Here is a 16,436-nt window from a genome sequence, read left to right as displayed (position 1 = left end):
ATAGGGGCAAAGCAGTTGATGTCATCTACCTGGACTTGTGCAAAGCGTCCAACATTGGCCCGCATAGACATCCTTGTCTGTAAATTGGAGAGACAAATTTGATGGATGGACCACCTGGTGGATAAGGAATTGGCTGGATGGCCGCGCACAGTGAGTTATGGTCAATGGCCCAATGTACAAACAGAGATCTGTTGTTTGTAAGATGAGAAGTAATATGTCTTGGTTATAATTTATCATTTACTACATGTTTCCTTGCCTTGTGAACTCTCAAATCCCTTCTCCCTTCACTAGTAGCTCCAGTTAGGTATATGGTCAACACAGCCATGTGTATTGCAGTACCACACAAGCACATATTGACATTATCACTGTTTTGACTTTCCTATTTTTCCAAATCTCACAAAGGTATAGTGGCCATGTTTTTTTCAAGTGCCTACCCATTTTAGTTATCCCAGTGGAAATTATTTTAAGGAGCGTGATCTTCAAGAGATGGCTTGTACAAGGCTATCTGCAGAAATTTCTCTTAAGATCTTACAGAATGTGCTGTCATATTTGCTAGAGATCTGAAAATTTTGAACAGTAAATATCAATACTTTTAATAAATGTTTTCTGATGACAGCAGTGAATCCCACCTGAAAAAAAAAACCTCCATTGTGCAAACAACCCATAAATTATAAACAGGCTCATCCAACTTGTAGTGGTAGAAGACTGAGGGATTTGCTGATTCAAGCTAGTTTATTTTTATGAGTGACCATTATATCAGAAGAGTAAATAAAACTTTTAATATTATTGAATGTATAACTGAATAGAATCCTTCTTACATGACATCAAAAGTGGTGATTTTCAGTGTCATATAGTCAAGTATGTTTACTCCTCTGTTCTTTGTTACCATGCATTCTGGTAGCTATGCTTGCTGTCTTCAAGGTCTGTCTTAAGTTACCTGCAAACATGGCAGGAGTTGGAAGGAAAGACACAATAATTTCAAGTAACAAACTCGGTGGTATTTTTCCTTTTCAGTAGTAAATAATTTGACTGTGAGTTACAGCTAGGGACTACTTTTGCTAATGTGGATATTGTTGCAGAGTTTTCTTAACGTAACCAGAATAGGCTCACAAGAGCACAAAATTTTGTTGACCTTCTATTGTACTGATTTTTTTTTTTTCCTAAAACTTTTCATGAAACAAGTATTAGTATCCACTGGCTTCTCTAAAGAGCAAACTACTATTTAAAACAAACTTATTGATGATGACTGGATTCATCCATTGCTGTTTATTTTTCTGCTATATAGGTACAACTATTTGTCAAGAAATTAATTTTTTTTTCTCCTGTACTCTTTAGATTTTCTCAGGACTAGTAGCTTTGAGGAAGATTTGCAACCACCCTGACCTCTTCTCTGGTGGTCCCAAAATTTTAAAGGGTGTACCAGATGCTGAAGTGGAGGAAGCAGATCAATTTGGATATTGGAAACGTTCAGGGAAAATGATAGTGGTAGAATCCTTGCTGAAAATATGGCACAAGCAAGGTCACAGAGTGTTGTTTTTCACTCAGTCAAGACAGGTAAGATGAGCTAATTGGTTTTAGTTGCTACTAAGACTAAAAAAGTAAAAAGTTTTGATGACTAAAATGTTTTTGGTCGTCATCTTGTTTGATTGGCACTACAGTTGAGAAGTTCTTATGACTGGATCAGATAGTTCATGTCTGGATTTTATTAAGTTTTTCCCATCACAACAGATGCTGCAGATATTTGAAGTCTTTGTGAGAAAGAGAAACTATTCCTACCTCAGAATGGATGGCAGCACCACAATAGCTTCCAGACAGCCCCTTATAACAAGATATAATGAGGTGAGATGTTGCATCCCACACACTAATGTCTATTAGTGAGTATGGTCGAATTCTTGCATTCCTTTTTTGTCTGTTTTTAAGTATACTACTTCAGGTTTGATAGGTTGATAGGTTTGAGATACAAAACTGGGGAGTTGAATCAAATGAAATCACTTTCTTTGTGAGAGGAGAAAAAAGTCACCACTTATTTCACACTTAGATTGGGTTTTCTTCTAATTAAAAAAACCCACAGTTGAAAATCAGGGGGCAAAAGAAGGCTTATTGGACAACAGTGAATGAAATTTAGATCAACTACTTTTATTTGTCAAAAGAAATATTGGGCAAACAAAGAATGTATTACTTCTCTTGGCTCCCTTTGCATCTTTGCAAATAATGCTGATAACAAAAGAATCCAGGAAAAAAAAAAATCTTGTTATTGCTTTGTTAATTTTTGTTTTAGTAAATTCTCTCTCATATTACAGGACAAATCCATCTTTATTTTTCTTCTAACAACTCGTGTTGGTGGCATTGGAGTTAACTTGACTGGTGCTGATCGGGTTATTATTTATGATCCTGACTGGAATCCCAGTACAGACACACAGGTGAGTTTGGTTCATTACATTCCATTTACCAGCTAAGTTGAAATAAAACTGAAGACAGAAGGACATCTATCTCCTCAAATACTGTTAACACACTATGGTGCTCTTCCCTAAGTTGCTGTTCCCAGCAATGGTCACTTAGGGTGCAGTTCCACATTAGGATCACTCTTGTGGCAAAGCCAATTGAAGTGGTTCCCACCACATCCCTTTTGTGCTGTTAAACCTTACCACTCTTCAATATTGTTGATTCACATAGCCTGCTTAGAGTGTAGCCAAATGAACAGTTGAAATGGGCTGGGATTTTTAAATAAATAAATAAACAAACTAGATGTTTATGAGGGGAGAATACAGCTGTGCAAACTTTTAAACAGGCTTGACTGTACGTGGTGGATATGTAGGGTAAGAAAAGGAGAACAAGTGCTACTCAAATTGGCTTTGTCACTAAATAATGATACGTAGCTATGCCCTTAGAAGCTGCTGTTAAGTCAGTACCTTAAATTTTTTTCTCTAGCTGATGGTGTGATTAGACTCTGGTTTGTAACATCTCTTAACAGTACATGGGGCTTGTATGTTTAAGAGGAAAAAAAACCCTATTTTGGTGAAAATCCTACATAGCTCTGGGCTCTGCAAGTATGTACTCTGACTAGAGTGGTCAGTTTTAGCAGTTTGTTCAAATTTTTTTAGGAAAGCCTGCAGTTTGGAAAAAGAAGTTCAAAGGAAATGTGTATATTAAAGCTCTATTGTGAAATAGATCTCTTTGGGAATAAGTCCATATAAAGTATGTATCATAGATACAAGTTCCAGTCTTAACACAGTTTATTTTTTGAGGGTTTTTTGCACAATTAGAGGCTTGTCTTTTTACGTATGTAAACTTTCAAAATTGTTCTGCTTTCCGCCGAGTTAGTTGTCCTAATACTGTATCATGGCTATGTAACTTCTTGAACTGTGTGTTGAATGTCCAAACTAGGTTTGAAACAGCGGTATCAATAGCTCTTTGTCAAATAAATGTTTAAGAGGCTAATGTCTGGTAACAAAACCTTTTATGTTCCAGGCTCGGGAACGTGCTTGGAGAATAGGCCAAAAGAAACACGTGACTGTGTACAGACTTCTCACTGCAGGTACTATTGAAGAGAAGATATACCACAGGTCAGTCAGAACAATTTCCTGGATACAGCTGTATGTTCAAGAATATGTTTGTAGTGAATCTGAGGTGGTGTAACAGTGACATACCTGTGCATGTGCACACTTGACTGGTAAGCCCCAACCTTGGTCATCATTACAGGTATGTCATTGAAAACTTTTATGACGCTAGACTCCTAGCTGCAGGGCTGTGCTGCTGCCTCTCTAGCTCCAAGACCCATATGGTGAATATACCTCATCAGTCTGTTCCAGGAGCTGTGTCTAGCACATAAAGAATTCACTGTGTATGAGAGTGTATGAGGCATAGCCAGGAAAAGCTGAACCCCTTACTCAGAACATGAGACTCATGAAGTCTGAAATGTAAACTGAAATCAGCAGGTTACTTATATTGTTCTTAGGATATGTAAAGATGTATGTGGTGCATACATCTGTTTACTACTTTGCAAACCCAGTTTGATTTTATTCCTGAATCGTTCCAAAGACAGAATTAAATCCCGAGAACCACCAGTTGTATTCACATTATTTATTCTAAAATATAGCTAAAGCCTTAAAGTGCTTGTATTTTGAAATCAATGAAACCATTTTTGTTTGCTTTCCCATTCAAGCTTTCTCAGTAGTTAGCTTCACTCACATGAATTCCAAATGAATGTAGATGGGAATCCTCTGACTAGGCATTACTCTTTAGTACTGGAATATCCTCTCTGAAAATGAAGATGAATGAAAAGCTCTAAATAATGAAATACCTGCATTTATTGAGTGCCTTTTTTAATCTGTTTTACCACACGGACACAAAGCATCCGCTGTTGGTTGGCTTGTGTCCCTCTGGCATACTTCTGCTTGAACAGCACTGACCACATCAAGGAAGTGGGCTCAAACGGTCAGGGCAGCCATTAGAAATTAATTTCTTTCCAGAACAGTACAGTGGACCTTGAACTTTAAGCAAGTTGTCAGTTGTCTTTTCTCTTTGCTCATGTTCTCTTCCCTGCAAATATGTGCTCATCCCTGCAGAAAGCTTTGAAGCTCAATTAATTCTTAAAAACTTTAGTCTTCTGATATGTGCGCTGCAGTAGCTGGCACCTGTGTTTAAACTTGTCTTCTACCTATTGGATTTAAAAATAGTTTCCCTGCTTAATACCAGCAGAGCCAAAACCATGATTAAAACCTTTCTTGAGAACTGATTTCTAGCTTTATTTAGGGATGTATCTCTTGAACAGGAAAATAGCACCTAGAACTTGCAGTCAAATGCTTTGAGGTACAAACATGGCATAGAAGTAGATTTACCAGTAGTACACAACTTTTTACAGCTTAGTACTCCCCTAGATTTGTTCCTTTCTGAAAGGATAGAGATAGGCTCTTTCTTGCCTTGCTCTCCACTACAACGCATATTTCCCTTTTCAGTGGTTGTCACCCAGTTATCACCATCAGACTGAGATCATCAGACTCTTCTGCTTTTGATTCCTTCAACCAATTAAACCATTAAAATGTTGTCATTGTAGCAATCTCTTGGTTTTCTTTCAGGAGCTTTCTGATAGTCTTACTGTAATACAAGCAAGCTTGTCCGCTTTAATGGACACACACAAAAAAATCTAGCTGTAAAGTTATTTATTGCTTAGTTAAGGAACACCTCATAGGACATTTCAGGGTGGTGGTTACCTGTTGTGTTATGGAGTTGTTGCAGAACAATAAATTCCTGTGTTTAACAATTTAGTTGGTTGTTTGAAAGTTACTAACTCAAGATTGTCTTTTGGAAACTAACATCGTCTTCCCACTGCTTAATTGTTCTACAGGGTAATGTTTGTGTTTACACAGTTTTCTGTTTAAGTACTCTATTCAGTACTTAAACATAGCTAGACTTTTTTTCACACAAAAGTACTTTTTTTTTCCTTTTTTAGACAAATCTTCAAACAGTTTTTAACAAACCGAGTGCTGAAAGACCCTAAGCAGAGGCGCTTTTTCAAATCCAATGACCTTTATGAACTTTTTACTCTGAGCAGCCCAGATGGATCTCAGGGGACAGAAACAAGTGCGATTTTTGCAGGTACATGATTTTTTTCTATTTATTTAAAAAAGAAGAATGTTTGAAGTGTTTGATAAGTGAATACTAATTCACCCCTCAGGTACTGGATCAGATGTTCAAGTCCGAAAACACCACTTGAAACGGAAACTTGAAAAGCCACCTGATAATGACACTTCTAAAGGTGATCTTCATCTTACAGAAAGCAGTTCACCAAAGTACATCAAGTTATCCAATTCCTGCTCAACCACAGACATGAAAAATTCTTCTTCCAAAGCAATAGAGACAAGTGAGGAAACCAAAGGCAATTTGGAAGCCTTTGATCAAAACAACTATGCAAAAGATAATGCGCAAGCTGCTACTAATATAAATTCATTGAATAAAAGCAAGGAGGAAGGCTTGGAAAGAGCTGACAAATCTACATCCCACTTATTGCCAGGTGATGCAGAGTCTTCAGAGAACACCGGATGTCAGGACCCCATGTTGGCTGATGAAATACCTGGAGCAGCTAATGCAAATGTCAAGGGAGATTTTAGCCTTATGTGTGGTGCAGCTGGCTCTTTTGAAAAGCAGGTTGCTAAAACTGAAGATGGGCAATTAGATAATAGTCATTATAAATGTACCTCAAAAACAAAGCACAGGGTAGATATGCTGTCACACAAGGGTCACAAAGATAAGTCTAAGAAGAAACGGCACAAAGATGCCAAATTTGAAGGAGAGCGCATTCCTCATCTAGTGAAACAAAAGCAATACAGAAGGGAGAACAGTGAAGAGAAGGAGGAAGACTCAAAGAAAAATGATGATTACGTCTTGGAGAAACTTTTCAAAAAATCAGGTAACTTACTTGACTGCTCAGTAATATCGGACTGTTCAAACAGAGGTATATAGGACTTGCAAGTGAAGGAAGGAGCAGTTCTGTTACTCTGATAGCTAGAGTTATAATTTAAAATTGTGGTCTTTTTCTATTCTGTTACTGTAGTGAAACATTAAGACTTTCATCATTGAAATGCTGTAGTTATGAATGTGTTAATTATGTTGGCACAAATATTTCAGATCTGCAACCTTCCAGGAATGCTTCTGTGTATAGAAGGAATGCAGTGTTTCTTCTGGAAATTAGGATGTAACAAACCTTCATTTACACAAGGGTTTCACTTCTGTCTGTCCTGTCCATAACAATAGGAATGATCGATTTACCCACATAATTGCCAAGTCTGTTTTGAATAATGACCTCATCAGCACACCAGAAGTGGTTTGCTGTCAAACTGATCGCTTAACTGATACAGAAGGAGGTTCTCTTATTAGAAATGACTGAAGTGCTGAATATAATCAGCCTGAAAAAGGAAAAATATGATTGTGGCATTCACTTAAATGGTGAATATTTAATTTTACAGCTAACCAGATATATTAACAGATGTCCTCATTCAGCTTTTCTTTTATTTTCTGGTTTTTAGGGGTACACAGTGTTATGAAGCATGATGCTATTATGGAAGCTTCCAGTGCAGATCATGTGCTGGTGGAAGCAGAAGCAAGCAGAGTAGCCCAGGATGCCTTAAGAGCCTTAAAAGTCTCTCGACAGCGATGTTTAGGTGCTGCTTCTGGTGTGCCAACGTGGACAGGCATGAATGGTCTTTCAGGTGCACCAGCAGGAGTAAAGTAAGTTCTCATGCTGCTTTTCCAAAAAAAAACAGAGGAGTTCCTTAGGATGGTATGGATTTTATTCTTTTTTCCACTTGGTATTTGCAGTAACATGTATCAAAGTGGAGTTTTGTGTTTTATATTTAATAAAGACAGGAAGGCATATTACAAGCCTAGGAAATCCATTGCAAAGTACAAAGAAAGCATTATTGTTGCACAGCAGAGGAGAGAGAGTTTGGCAGAGAGCTCATGAGGACCCTAAAATGCAAACCCAGTCAGTGTCTTTGGCGAAACTGTCCTAATCATTTTGAGAAAGATGTTTTATGGAGTTAATTATTTTGTGATTTTTTTTTTTTAGAAGTCGGTTTGGTCGAAAAAGAAACCCGATGCTGCTTTCTTCACACTCCACTTGTGTGTCACCTGCAAAGAAGTGCAAGGTATGAGACATAGGCTAATATTTCTCTTTTAATAGCTGATACATGTGAAATGTTCTGATTTATGCAACAAACCTGATTAATACTGTAGATCTCATACCCGTATGCCATATGATTATAGAATCATAGACTCATAGAATGGTTTGGGTTGGAAGGGACCTTAAACATCATCGAGTTCCAACCCCCCTGACATGGGCAAAGACACCCTCCACTAGACCAGGTTGTTCAGAGACCATCCAGCGTGGCCTTGAACACTGACAGGGGCATCCACAGCTTCTCTGAGCAACCTGTTGCAGTGTCTCGCCACCCTCACAGTAAAGAACTTCTGGTTATGTTGAAACATGTCTGTCCTTCACCTACGTGCTACCACCTCTTAGCCACAGGCTACCATGCCACAGCTGCAGAAGGACAGTTAAGCATACGCTCCAGTATGTGCTGTGGGAGTAGTGATCATAGTAAGAGGAAAAGCAGTCCAAGCTGCTTCAATTCTTTGTGAATACTGTCTTATAAGCAGTGATTCATGAGTGAAGATGGCACAGCAAATGAGGTAATGGTGTATGTAAAATAAGAGTAGATTCATTACAAACTCAGTATGTGTTTACCAGAGGCAAAGCAGACAGCCCACCCATCAGGAGCTGGAGCCTTCAGACCTGGATTAGTTTAGCCATATTTCAACATAGGTACTGCTGTGGGAGGTGGACTCCTACGTCAGCCCTCATTGTTTGGGCCCAGCTTCACACGGGCCCAGCTTCACACAGCCCCACCCTGCCTGCCCCATACTGCTCTCTTTTTTTCTGTTTCCAGCCATGTAACACCATGCAGATAGAACACACAGGATTTCAGAGTTCCAGGAGGAATGTGTAACTCAATGGGCATATCCTGGGCTTTTCTTCAAATCAGAGGCCTTTGTGAAAGGTTTTTCATTATCTACATCAAAGTCATGCCTACAGGCACTGCCTGCTGTGTTTCACCCTGGAGAAAATGGTCCCAGCTCTTTTCCAGATCATCCGCATGCCAACCTTGAGGAGCCCATTACCTCATGCTTTTCCAGGGAATTTATTTGCTCCCTGGAGCAATTCCCAAAGGTCTCAGGGCTGAGGAGAAGGGCTCTGCTCTCTGATCAACATACTGTGCTCTGGGCACATACAAGATCGGAGGTATTCCTGTTATGTAGAGTTCTAGAATTTTTAGTCACCCATGAATTTAATTTTTCATGTTTTGAAATAGCATCTTGATGAAATCTAATTAGATATGGCAGTCACAAATTGCAACATGATCTGGTTATCTGTCTCAAGACCAGCACTGCTTTTCTTCCACTTCCTAAGTTCTAAAGTTAAGACCAGAACATATTAACTCTTTATTGTGTATTTCAGATGACTGTTCATGTTCGTTGTTTAAATCTACACAGCAGGCAAATTTTGCTTAACAGATTGGGTAGATTTCAAAATCCAGCTTTCTCCATAGTCCGTATGTTTGTTTGCAGGATGCAGATACAATAAAAAAAGAAGATGTAAAGAAGTGTAGTTCCAGTGGGTACTTCAATGGAAAATCTGGAGAATCATCATCCAGTGCACTAGACTCTTCATCTTTATTAGCGAGGATGAGGGCAAGAAACCACCTGATTTTACCCCAAGAGACTGGGAATGCGGGACATGAGAATTACCAGCAAGCATCTGCCCCACCCCCATGTTCAACAGAATATGATGACCTGCTCGTGGATGTGCGTAATTTCATAGCATTCCAGGCCCGCGTGGACGGCGAGGCTAGCACTCAGGAAATATTGCACCAGTTTGAGTCCAAACTGCCTGCGGCGCAGTCCTGTGTCTTTAGAGAACTTCTCCGCAATCTCTGCACCTTCCATAGGAACCCAAACGGTGAAGGTGTTTGGAGACTAAAGCCAGAATTCCAGTGACTTGTCAAGGAAAGACACTTGACCATCACTCTTTTTTTCAGAGACTTACTGTTTATCTATTAAACTAAGGAACTATTTCATGTTCACAATATAACTATTGACTGAAGAATTGTTGCAGGCTCAGAGCTTAATTTCTTATTTACACTATTTATATGAAAGTGCCATCTACCTCATTAATGAAACAATACAAAATATTAGCACCTTTTCTTTAAAAGAATTCTTAATATAAATGGGATGAGGAATACACTGACATTTTATTGCAATAAGAACCATGGATGTTGCTGTGGGTTGCAAGACTTTTATTTGATTTCTGTGAAATCCCAAGAACTTCTTCCTTGATTTTCTGTATGTTCCTTGAATGGTCACAGGGCACAGAGTGTACCATCAAAGAAAAAAAGAGATGACAGTGGTCAGCATAAGAGATTCACTTGTACTACCAAGTACATCAAAATCATTGTATGACCCTTTCATGAGTAGTGAGAATTTTGTTTCAATATCGGTGCTTTCATTGTTGCCACTATCTAGCATATGCAGTGTAACTTACATCACTAATTAACTTGGGAAATAATTCTACTGCCACAGAGGTTTAATCACATCAAATGGAAAGCCTTGCAGGGTATTGAGATGACTGACAGTTGATAATTATGGAAAACTCATTATATTATGGAAAACCCATTTACACCATAATTGTCAGTTTGGTTGCAGTCCCATACACAACTGGCAATTGCTTGGTAAAATTCTTTCACTGAGGTGACAGTAACTGTTATGTTTGTCATAGGTTGTGGACTGCAATCCCCTGAAATGTTTATGGGTCTCACTGTAATTTATTTCAAAAACATTACAATTCCCTGTTAGCACTTAAAATTTTATACCTTAACAAAGACTGAGGTGTTAGTTGGTCAGAGGGGGAATGTTTTCACTATATTTTACTAAGCATAATCACATTTGGCAAGAGACATAGTTGGAGCATATACAGAAGTTGCAGGTTATACCTGTTCTGTAGATAGGGAAGATCTCAAGCTTCCTGACAGTGAGGCAAGTCCTAATATGCATTTCCTTCCAAGGAAGGAAGGACTGGATTATTTGTAGCAAATCTGAGTACTACACTGGGTCTGTCTTCAAAGTACCAGTATGCTATGTAAGGAGATCTTCAAGGGGAAAAGAATGGATAAATAACCAGATTCTTGCAGCAACACTAAATTACTGTATGGCTTAAAAACTAGGAATAGTTAAATATGCCTGATGTCTTTCCTATTCCTAAACTGTTGAGAAAAGGGGAGGCTAAGCTACTTTGATTTTTGTTCACTGTGAAAGTATTTTGTTTACTTCAAGTAAAAGTACAGATACTGCAGGGTGAATGGTGAAGGGAGAATACAAACTGTTAACTTTGTTCTCAAAGAAGAACAGTCTTGAAAATAACTTCCAGTGGCTTTTCTTCTGGTTTTTGCTAAGTATTAAAGGACCTGTAGAGATCTGCAGAAGGTGGTGCTTCACCGTTTCAGTAACTGGTCAGTTGGCTTTTCACAAACTGCAGTTGGGAGAGGGCAGACAGTCCAAGGCTGTTTCTTTTCCTCATGGCTTTTGAAGGTGTGGCTTTTGCACCTTTTCCTGACATATCTTTTTTCTGATCCCGTTTATATTCCTTTACATTCCAGCTTTCAGGAGAAAGATGATACGAAGACTTAAGCTTGACCTAAATCATAGGTCTGTTGATACAACTTAAAATGAATCAGTAAAAAAACAAATCAACTTTGCTTTTCTCTCCAAAGCTATAGGAATTTCTGATTGGTTTTGGGTGTCATACCCTCCCACCACATCCCTGTGCCTCAGGAACAAACCAGGAATTCAGCTGTCAGCAAAGCTGCTTTTGTCACCTGAGCTTGGTGTCCTCTTTTATTTACTGCTTCCAGTCTTAAAGACATAGTTCCTGTACTAAGGAAAGTTTGCAGCTGCTCACTGATGTGTTAATGTAAATGGACTTGCATGTGCTTTTTATAAACCCTTGGCTTTTTATAGACTTAATAAAAAAGTAAAACAAAAAGTCTCTTCTAGAAGTCATCTTTGGGGGTGGAGGGAGGAATGGGACTGGGGAGCCATCTTTTCTTGTATAGTGTGGCTCTGACCAAATGATTGGTATTATTTTTCATGTGACTTCAAATTATGCATCCTACCAACTAGATTTTTCTTCCACTCCTTTTTAAAGTGTTAAAGAGTGAGTGAATATTAGTATAAGAGTAAAAAAAAAAATTTTTAAGTATTTAATGTCAAAAGTCAGCATGTGATTAAAGGTCTACAGGCTTATTTATAGGCAAAAATTATTCTGGAATATGATATAGCTGCTGTACCTTTTGAAGTACAAGAGCTATTTCAGAACAATACTTTTATTCCATACAGCATTATCTGATTTTTTTGCTTGTTTAGCTTTACCTGTGTAAAGTCAATTCCTTTCACATCTTCAAAGAATATCTGAAACAATCCCTGGCTAGTGATTATTGCATAGTCAAACGTTTACCATTAAATAGGTTATAGATACAAAATATTTTTAAGAGTATGTATTTTAGCCTTCTCAGTTTCCAAGTATTCAGTGTCATGGTTCATATTTGCTATTTTGTGCGTGATTTCAAAAATCACTTCTGTGGAATGTTTGTGTTTTTATAACTTGTTTTCTTGCCCAAGTAAAAAAGGGATAAAGAAAAACAAACATAGATTAATTTAGGAATTAAATTGGGGGGGGGGGGGGGATCATTAATCCTATTAAGGAAAGACATTTCAGCATGAGAGTATAATCTTAATAAGTAAATGTCATGGTTTAAACCCAGTCAGACAGCTCGTTCACTCACTCCTCCCCTTCTTTCCCTCCCCCTACTCCCGGAGGGACGGAGAGGAGAATCGAAAAGAATGCAACTCCCACGGGTTGAGATAAGAACAGTTTAGTAACTAAGGTATAACACAAATCACTACTGCTACCACCAGTGATAATAATGATAAAGGAAATAACAAGGGAAGAGAATATGACATCTTGCCACCAGCTGACCGATAACTCGCCTCCCCCCAGCCCGACCAAGCACCAACCCATACCTCCTCCAACTCCGCAGTCCCAGCCCTTCCGGCTAACTCCCAGTTACATCCTGGGCATGACGTGCTGTGGTATGGAATACCTCTTTGGCTAGCTTGGGTCAGGTGTCCTGTCTCTGCTCCCTCCCAGCTTCCCCTCCTCCCTAGCAGAGCATGAGGCTCACAAAGTCCTTGGCCAAACCAAAACCTCCTTGTTATCAGCTCTGTTCCCGAGCCAAAAGTCAAAACACTGCACTGCACCCGCTACCAAGGAGGAGAAAAAATGACTGCTACTGCTGAACCCAGGACAGTAATACCAAGAGGAAAACTTCTTTCATATGAAGGTGCTAAAAGCTGAGCACCATGCTGCTCCAAAAATGTCATGCTAACAGAGATTGAAGTGACCCACTACCTAGGCAGCTGAACAGACAAATGCAGTTAAAGAGATATCTACAGAGATAAATAGCAAAAAATCTTGGATTGTCTATAAGCAGTTATCGGAACTGTGTACACTGGTTAGGTAAAACATGCTGCTCTGGTATTTTAACAACAGAAGTTAAAACTTACCATAGCTGTTTCAAATCATATTTGTGAGGGGGATGGTGCAATTAAAGAAAAAGCCTCTTGCATAGTCTTTAAAATGTTTCTCACCCCACCCATCCCATCTTCCTTTTGTATTCTCCCAAGTGTTCATTTTCCTGTATTCATCCATTTGGTGAACACTTAAGTTTTGCATAGCCGACCCACTCATCGCTGGTGTAAGAACTAAATTCAGACCCAGAGAAAAGAGATTCTGCTAAAGGTTGTAGACCTTTGTCTCTTCCAAACAATGATGACCCACCTCAAAGAAGTGTTAGCAAGATGCTGAATGGATAGATTGATAGAAATGGTGATTCTAGATGGAGAAGTGTATTTTTAAATCTGTAACTTCATATCATGACCCAACCTTTTCTCGAAGGGCTACACCATGTGGAGATTTGAGTCTATTACAGCTAATAAATGTTACCCTTCCATGTAAAGATGCAGAGAATTGAGCTTTTATATCTGTAAATTTTGACTTCAGATAGTAGTCATCTATAGACAGTTATACTCAAGTCACAAGGTCAACTTTGCTTTTGATTCCAAGGTTGCTAAACTTGCCTTATTTTGGCTACTAGAAAATAGTGCAATTCTCTGCCTTCCAAGTGGCTACAATGAAAGGACAAGACTTTCAGAAATTTTTGTTTTTCATAAAATCCTGCAGCACTTTCCTTCTTTGAGCCATCTTTTTCTTTGAGCTTTCTTTGGGCTTCTTTTGAGTCATAAGGACTAAGAAGTTTCCGTTTCTTTGCCATTTACAATGCAGCTCCACTCACATGGACAGAGGATGCTGTTCCTCTAGGACCTAGCCTTCTGATACTAGCTTTCATCAGAGCCAAAAAGTGTGTTGCGCTGTATGGGTATGACGGAAACACGTAACATTAGCCTTTCTCCAGTTTCTGTGTGCTTATTGATACTGCTGTAAGGAAAGGATAATTGGAGGTGAGTTTTGTTCCTGAAAAGGGATAGCCTGTTGCACAGATTTTGATTGATTTTCATGAAGAATGATCTTGTGGGCTTCAGTTTTGGTGAACTCCAGATACAGTTTGAGATGTGCTTTTCAAAAATTATGGAGATTGGTGATGGCAATGATTTTAGTAGCCATCAGAACAGACCTTTGTATCTTGATTCCTCAGTTAAAGTTGTACATGAAGTGAATTTGATTATACTGATCATAGAATCATAGAATCAGAAAATAGTTAGGGTTGGAAAGGACCTTAAGATCACCTAGTTCCAACCCCTCTGCCATGGGCAGGGACACCGCACACTAAAACATGCCATCCAAGGCTCTGTCCAACCTGGCCTTGAACGCCACCAGGGATGGAGCATTCACAACCTCCCTGGGCACCACATTCCAGTGCCTATTAGCCTGCGATTGAGTTGGAGCCTTTTTCCTCATCTACCAATTAACTCAGTTTGATAGTGGATGAATACTGCCAGGACCCATAATGCCCCATCACTACTATGGAAATAAAAACCTCTTCAGAGAGGGAGAATGTTTTGCATTTGCTGAGTCTGAGCAGATACACAAAATCTGTTCAGTAAACAATGTCACTGCTGTGTAACAGTGTGAAAATGAGAGGGAAATCCTCATAACAGCATTGGTGGGAAGGGAGAGAATTTTCTAATAGACTTCAAAATGTTTACACATTGAGATCTATCAAGAAAAAAAAAGCCTACATGTAATGATATACCATACTTTCTTAGGGATGAAGATATCTAGGCAGGCATCACATAACTAGAAAAAGCAGTGTGAAAGTTACTGTTACAGAATGTATCCTTCAGGGGAGAGCTGTCACAGGAAGCAGTAATTTAAGCAATTAATTTGACAAAACAGTCTTGGAGAAAAAAGTAACCTGAATAATGCTCTTCCAAAAGGGTGACACTTTTCTCCAACATAAAATCATTTTCTTCTTTAAAGAAGAAACTAGATAGATTAATAATGAAATTCATGGGATAATACCTGACTTTTATTCTTTTGCAAACTGGTGTGATTCCTATGTCAAATCTAGTAATAACAGTTTAAGCAGTTTTCTCTCTTGAAGGGAGGAGGTGTTGAGGCACAGCCATATTTCAGTGGTTCAGCAAAGAAGGACAAGTCTGTTGTGCTGGTGATGGCTGTGCTTTCTCAAATGGTACATAAAGATCATAGAATCATAGAGTAGTTAGGGTTAGAAAGGACCTTAAGATCATCAAGTTCTAACCCTCCTGCCATGGGCAGGGAAACCAAGATTAGATTAAATGACTGAAAGATTAGATGTGAAAAGACCCCATAACAGCTTTTTCCAAACTTGGCTTACTATGGCCAAAAAAAATATGTAAAAATTAGGAAGGTCTTAAAGTTAGGCATAGTCACTGAGATGGTTTAAAATGTGGAGTAATCTACCTGTTTGATCTTTTAAGAGAGGGAAGATCTGGATTGTCCTGCTATAAACCTTCAGGTGACTTTGGATGTGGTAGTATACTGCCTGCTGCATTAGTTTCCCTGTCTGACAGATGCAGCATTACAAGGAAGGCAGGAAATCTTTCAAGTCCTTTGGAAATGCTTCGGGAAATGATAGCACAGTACAAGGAAGTTCTGATTGGAAAAAGGAAAAAAAAAGGTAATATGGCATCTTGTTGTTTAGACCATTAATTCATCAACTGTAGTTTACACAAAAGTATCATACAAAATTGCTGAGAGACCAGTTTTTGAAGGGCTTGCATAAGGCATATGTCTTGTAGTCAGGATGTGCTGGCGAGTCTGCACTTGGGAGTTCATCTCCTCTGGGAGAGGTATTTATATATTAGAAATATGGTAAAAACACTCTCTGCAACTTAGGTCCATTTATTATTTCCCTGTTCCAACATTCAAGCTAAATGCTGAATATATGCTTACTAACACAGTGGTTCTCTTCATCTACCCAGCTCTCAAGGGATTACTATTCTAGGCCCTGGGGTGACGTCAACACTCCTTCACGCAATATTGCTGATGTGGTACAGTCCTGTTCCTGCAGCTGAGACTCGGAAGATGAAGCTTTTGTTATCAGTTCTGAACTTTTGCTGGCAACATTGGTTTTTGCTGCCTTTACTATCATTAAAACTAGAGAAGTCTGACATCTTTCATACAAAGGCCTTTTCTCTTTTTTAAGTGGGTCTAAGGCAGCTGCTATGAAGTGAGTGAAGTACTTCGTGTTCTTGCTCCCTGCTTGCAAAAAACACTGTGTTTTTGACTGTGGTGCATCATTGTTGGGTTCAGGGAGCAGAAATTA

General features: G+C 38.9%; 2 protein-coding genes across 4 annotated transcripts in view; both read left to right on the top strand.

Annotated features, from left to right (window-relative positions):
• ERCC6 (ERCC excision repair 6, chromatin remodeling factor) overlaps positions 1–11,593 on the top strand; it is a 44,322-nt gene extending 32,729 nt beyond the window's left edge. The window contains exons 12-20 of the mRNA XM_062606734.1: positions 1,336–1,554; positions 1,729–1,839; positions 2,301–2,420; positions 3,469–3,563; positions 5,450–5,595; positions 5,675–6,406; positions 7,023–7,224; positions 7,565–7,643; positions 9,124–11,593. Of these exons, the coding sequence (XP_062462718.1) occupies positions 1,336–1,554; positions 1,729–1,839; positions 2,301–2,420; positions 3,469–3,563; positions 5,450–5,595; positions 5,675–6,406; positions 7,023–7,224; positions 7,565–7,643; positions 9,124–9,552 (2,133 nt within the window). The 3' untranslated portion in view covers positions 9,553–11,593. The remainder of the gene's footprint in view (positions 1–1,335; positions 1,555–1,728; positions 1,840–2,300; positions 2,421–3,468; positions 3,564–5,449; positions 5,596–5,674; positions 6,407–7,022; positions 7,225–7,564; positions 7,644–9,123) is intronic.
• The window catches only part of VSTM4 (V-set and transmembrane domain containing 4), a 452,074-nt gene that overhangs the window by 253,966 nt on the left and 181,672 nt on the right, over positions 1–16,436 (top strand). The window lies entirely within an intron of this gene.

The sequence above is a fragment of the Pezoporus occidentalis genome, unplaced genomic scaffold (assembly GCF_034315485.1).
Source record: "Pezoporus occidentalis ecotype Australia unplaced genomic scaffold, CSIRO_AGI_Poc_V1 ctg98, whole genome shotgun sequence".
In the NCBI taxonomy this organism is placed as follows: Eukaryota; Metazoa; Chordata; class Aves; order Psittaciformes; family Psittacidae; genus Pezoporus; species Pezoporus occidentalis.
The sequence above is the reverse complement of the archived record's forward strand: the minus strand, read 5'-3'. Positions and strand labels throughout refer to the sequence as shown.